The 5,303-nt window shown below is 46.1% G+C and overlaps 1 protein-coding gene across 5 annotated transcripts; it reads right to left on the bottom strand.

Moving 5' to 3' along the window:
* Window positions 1–291: 291 nt before the first annotated feature.
* LOC147637916 (uncharacterized) lies at window positions 292–4,711 on the bottom strand. Of its 5 annotated transcripts, XM_086799758.1 has the most exons (5): window positions 4,587–4,711; window positions 4,368–4,481; window positions 4,139–4,186; window positions 3,640–3,936; window positions 292–3,269 (listed from the first exon to the last, which is right to left on the bottom strand). In XM_086799758.1, the coding sequence occupies exons 4-5, from the start codon at window positions 3,808–3,810 to the stop codon at window positions 474–476; spliced, it is 2,967 nt and encodes a 988-aa protein (XP_086655884.1). In that variant the 5' UTR covers window positions 3,811–3,936; window positions 4,139–4,186; window positions 4,368–4,481; window positions 4,587–4,711; the 3' UTR covers window positions 292–473. The 5 variants fall into 5 exon arrangements, with proteins under 5 accessions (XP_086655884.1, XP_086655885.1, XP_086655883.1 ...); XM_086799759.1 differs by lacking the exon at window positions 4,139–4,186; XM_086799757.1 differs by having other exon boundaries at window positions 4,368–4,589.
* Between the last annotated feature and the right edge of the window lie 592 nt (window positions 4,712–5,303).

Raw genomic sequence — 5,303 nt, 5'->3', positions numbered from 1 at the left:
AAGTATACAAGACAAACTAGTTTGGCATTGGCATATATAGGTCCACTTTAAAATCAATATGCAGACGAAGAATTAATGTCTTACACCGTTTGTATGCCAACTTTAAAATCAGGTACAATCGCAGTTCGACCTTAAACTCCATTATAAAATTGAGGAAAAACATCAGTCCCCACCCGCTAATGAGATCACCTTATAGCCCACCTCATAAATATGAATGTGCACTGTAAATGAGAACACCTTGTAGCCAACACACCATCTTCACAAAATATACCTTCAATGCTAAGCTTCATGTACAGAAACAATGGCTTATGAAGGGTTGCCAACAAAATGTCCAAAATCCACAACTAAAGCTTCCGGAAGTTGATGAAAAAAAAAAAGAAAGAAAGAAAAAAGAAAGAAAGAAAGGGAAACAATAAGCTTGAGGTAAGTAAGTGCGCATCTTTAGGTCATATAGGATATGGCTTTTTAAGGTTTTAAGGTATTTGTGGACTCTTTTTCTTGTCTAAGTAGCTATGCAGTCTGTGGAGCAAAGCCTTTTTCTTCTTCTTTACTACTGCCAGAGGTGCTTCCGGGGCTGTGGTCTCGTCTTCCTTCTCGACCATCTCTTCCTTTCTCTCTTCTTCATCTACATCTGGAAGAGCTATGTTCACATCCATTTCTTGCGCTGGTGAATCTGGCTGTGGTTTCTCTTCTCTAGATTCAGAGAGTAGCTGGCTAGTGCCATTCATCTCTGAATGCACTGGTATATCTCTAGTATCTTTGGATGTCTTCCACAGCTTGCTATCATCTAGAAGTCTTTGTATCTCGGCTTCCATGACCGATTTCGCCTTCTCCGTGTCAATCAGGAACTGATGTGCCTCCATGACCGCCCTCTTGTTCACTTCCCTTTCTACCTTGGCAGCCTCAAGCTCCATTAAGAGCTCCCCGTTGCTGATTTGCAAAGTCTCCACCTCAGTCATGGCTGCCACCAGTTGCTCTTCATATACTTGCAGCTTCTTTTTCAAGTCGTCCATTTCCTCATGTGAGATTGAGATAGCCTGCACTTGTTGATGATCATCATTGCTTTCCTCTCTTGAGCCACTTGATTTTAATGCCTCCATCTCTTTTGTGGCATCTTGAAGCCTGCTTTCTGCACTTGCCCAAGCATCTCTAGCCTCCCTAGCATCTACTTGAGCTTTGACAAAGTCTGTTCTCAGTTTCTCCAGTTCATCCAGCACTGATTTAACTTCCCCCCTGGCAGCATCTGCTTTCTCTTTTTCTATCACGATGTCAGCCTTGAGAATTCCAAGCTCTTTTCTTGCTGATTGAACCTCTTCTCTGGCCTCCTCAACTTCCATCTGAGCTTGCTTCTTTGTAGCTTGCAATTTCTCCTTTGCTGCATGAGCTTCTTCTCTAGCCAGTTGGGCCGCCGCCTCTGCTGATTTAGCAGAGATTGCCTCGTCCATTCCCACCTTATTGGCTGCATGAGCTGCTTCCAATGCTCTCATGGCATCATCGCTAGCAGCGTGAGCTTTGGCCAATGCAACCATGGCGTTCTGCTTGTTTAGCTCAGCTTCTTGATAGGCTGCTTGTGCTTCCCTTTTGGCCTCTTCTTTCTCTGAAATGGCCTTTTGCAAGGATCCATGAAGATTGGCCAAATTTTCCTTGGCCTCTTTGCCAGCTTTCAAAGCCTCCTCAAGGGCTTGTTTCAGTTCACAAACCTCGGAGTTCAGGGTGACAACTTTGGCATTGGCATCTGCTTCACTCTCCCTAAGCTCAGCAAGCCTAATGCTGCTCTTTTCAGTGAATGTCAACAGCTCGACACTTAAGGCTCTAGCTTTGGCATCCATTTCAGACAATCTATCCTGTAGATTCACCACCTCTGATTGCTTTTTTTCTAGATCATACATGAGAGTAGCAGTTTTGGTAGCATTCACAGATTCTCTCTCCTTGAGTGTTATCAACTCTACTTGATTTCTTTCCAGTTCTCTACTCAGGGCAGTAACTTCATCTGTGGAATGTTTCTGTTGCTCAATCGTCTCTCTTTTACTTCTCTCTAGCTCTTTTGCCAAAGCAGCAGCTTTTGCAGTTGCAGCAGACTCCTTCTCGGCCACGGCCGCCACATCAAACTTCTGCCTTTCTATCTCTGTCTTCAAAGACTCAACCGTGGCATGTGCAGATGTTTCCCTTTCTTTTAGCATCATCATTTCTGCCTGGTTTGTTTCCTTAATCTTCCCCAGACAGGCATGCAGCTCTGCTACTTTGAGGTTTGCACTGGTCTCTCTACTTTTCAAATCCAAGACATCCAGTTGGCTTCTTTCGAGCTCGGCTTTGAGAAACTCGAGGGATGAAACTAGAGCAGCCCCTTCAAAGGTCACCTTGACAAGCTTCTCATGTGCTTCTTCTAGCTCTCTAGAGACTTTGGCTAGCAAAGTCAGGGCAGCTGATTCAGCATTCTTTGCTTTTTCCCTTTCTAATTCGGCCCTTTCAGTATCTCCTTGGGAGGCCAGCACTGCATTCAAAGCCTTATGCTCGGCTTCTTTGGCAGCTGCAAGCTCATTTTGTAGAGCTTCCAAAGTTGAGGTTAGAACTTTGAGCTGCGCTTCTGAGTTCTTTGCCTCTGCAAGATCTCTTTTCAGGCCCTGTATTTCAGCTCTTGCACTAGTAGCTGACTCGGTTATCTCCTTCAAGCTAGCTTCCTTGACAGCCAACATGGCTGCCCCTTCCTGTGCAATTTTCTCACAGGATGTATTAGCCTCGAGAAGACTCTGCCTTGTGACTAAGAGCTCATCCATCAATTCATCCATTCTGGTGGCTGCAGAGTCCACTGCAAGAAGAGACCCCTTAGTTGTGAAAAGCTCAGCAGAGAGCTCCTCTACTCGCCTTGCTGTGGACTCAGCTGCATTCATCGCCTCCCCAGCTAGTCTCACAGCCTCATCTTTGGCCTCCACACAAACTATGAGCTCATGTTTCAGACTCTCCATGGCTTGCTTGTTTGTCTGCAACTCCAAAAGTGCTGCCTCATATTGCTGCTTCATGGCATCTAGCTCCACTTTCCAGCCTTCGGCCGCGGTGAAGCTGGCATGCTCCACCTCCTTGCCCCTTTTAGAAGCCTTGTCGACCTCATTGAGTTTGGCGGTTAATTCTTCCACGTTTCTCTTTGCCCGAGCTAGATCCTGCATCAAATTTGACTTGGATTTCTCCAATAAGCCTAGTTGTTCCTTTGTTTTGGCGAGATCCTCTTGCACCTGGTGGAGCTCAGCACCCCTGCTGGGTGCTGTTCTTTTCTGCTGCAAAAGAGCCACAACTTAATGCGAAGAAACGATGCATGGCGGTCAAAATTGTATAATCCATGAGTAGTATGCTTGCTGCCGGATCCGTGTGATTCATATCCGGTGGATGTGCCCAAAGAGTATGGCATGCAAATGAAAACATGCATTGCAATGCTAGCCGAAGGTATGCAAATGAGAAGATGTGTTGCAATGCTAAGATGTATCATCCATGAGTAGTATGCTTGCTGCCGGATCCGTGTGATTCATATCCGGTGGATGTGCCCAAAGATTATGGCATGCAAATGAAAATATGCATTGCAATGCTAGCCTAAGGTATGCAAATGAGAAGATGTGTTGCAATGCTAAGATAACTATTTTTTAACATTACCTCTATGTTGGGAGGACGAGGAGACCTTCGTTCAGGCAGCGGTTTTGGCATACTTTCTCCAAGAGGGCTGGTTCCAGGTTTGGCTGTTGGCAGGGTCTTGTCTACCAAGTCTAAGCCTGGGCTCCTCCGGGGTTTTGGCCGAGGAGTTGCAGGAAACAACTTGCTGGTCATGTCTGCTTTGCCTTGATGACTACAGTTTGCTTCCACCGCCTCACGACACTCTTCGCCTTTTTTGTGCAATCCCCCCAATTTCTTTGCAGCTCTTACAACCAGCGTCCATGAGAGCTATCTGAAAGGCTATGGACCATACAGAACAAACACCTCAGAACAAGTTCACATAAGCATGGGAGCAACGGTAGGAGTAGAATGAGCTTAGGAATAGAGAAAGCCCTATGACCCAGACAGAAGTGAGAAAAAACGAAATTTGATTCCGAACAACATTTTTAAGGAAGACCAATACAGAAACTCGTTAAAGGCATGCATCAAAACAGCCTACAACCTTTCCCAGAGGTGAATAATGGTGCAAAAGCAACTCCTGAGTCCTTTGCTGTTCCAGAGAAAAAATCAAAATGAAAATAAAGTCGTAAAGGAATGCTGCTCAAGTGTAGCATTCCATAAGTATATCATGCACTATAATAGCGCTGTGTGTGTGAGAGAGTGTGTGTGTGATAGAGAAGATAGCTAAACGAGTCTAAGAAAGAAGAGCAGATCAGGAGACTAATGCATACCTTACGCATCGCTCCTATGAAATGATGATAATGGTGGTGGTGTGCAGCTGCTTATGATACAAGCAACGTTTGAATTGTTGCAAAGTTTCTGGAGATGTACAGGACACTGCGCTACTGTCGCATTCAGAAAAGAGGAAGAAGTGAACTTTGAAGTGATTGAAAGGCCAAAAAACTAGCTAATGCTAGGCTAATGAACGAGGCTTTTCGGACGGTACGTACCACGCAGGCAAAGCAGCAGCGAGTTGCTTATTGTAGCTTTTCTTTGTTATTTTCCTGTGCTCTCAACAACCGGTGGGAGCAGCACCCCTAGTAACAACAGAAGAGAAAGCGAAAGGTGAGAATACCAGCTAGAGAGGGAGAGAGGGAGAGAGAGAGAGAGAGAGAGAGAGCCGCACGGCGCACACACACAAACGAATGAAAAGAGAAGAAGACGGCCTTTCCCTTTCTATGAAAGAAAAGCTGGCTTCTACTATTATAGCCAACCCAGAGAAGCAATGGCCTGAATGTGTCCAACTTCCAAGGCAAGGGATTTCAAATGCCGTAGGTTCTGCAGATCAAAGCAAGCTCTCTGCAGACTGAGCGGTGCACTCCAAGGTTGCAGGGGGAGGAGAGAGAGAGAGAGAGAGTGTCGAGGGTGCGCGTGTGTCACGAGTCACAGTATGTCGAGAGAGAGAGAGAGAGAGAATGTCAGTGTGTGTCTAGAGAGAGATAAGAGAGAGAGGGAGGCGCGCGCGCGGTGTAAAATGATGAAAACTTTGGGAGTGCGCGCGCGCGGACGCAGAGAGGGGGAGAGCCACGAGTGTCTCTACACTGTAGAGGGAGAGAGTTTAGAGAGAGAATGGGGAGTCTACAATGATGAAAACTCGAGTGTGTAGAGGGAGAGAGAATGGGAGAACTCGTCCCGGGCGGCGGGCCTACGTGGACACAGGAATACCT

The sequence above is a fragment of the Cibotium barometz genome, chromosome 6 (genome assembly GCF_041138505.1).
Source record: "Cibotium barometz isolate CiBa-2024 chromosome 6, ASM4113850v1, whole genome shotgun sequence".
In the NCBI taxonomy this organism is placed as follows: Eukaryota; Viridiplantae; Streptophyta; class Polypodiopsida; order Cyatheales; family Cibotiaceae; genus Cibotium; species Cibotium barometz.
This window is presented reverse-complemented; position numbering and strand designations above follow the sequence as displayed.

Excerpts from the sequence above, each read along its gene's own strand:
- LOC147637916 (XM_086799758.1), bottom strand. The coding sequence starts at position 3,810 with ATGACCAGCAAGTTGTTTCCTGCAACTCCTCGGCCAAAACCCCGGAGG. Across the intron at positions 3,270-3,639 it reads CTCGTCCTCCCAACATAGAG|CAGAAAAGAACAGCACCCAG; the intron begins GTAATGTTAAAA and ends GCTCTTTTGCAG.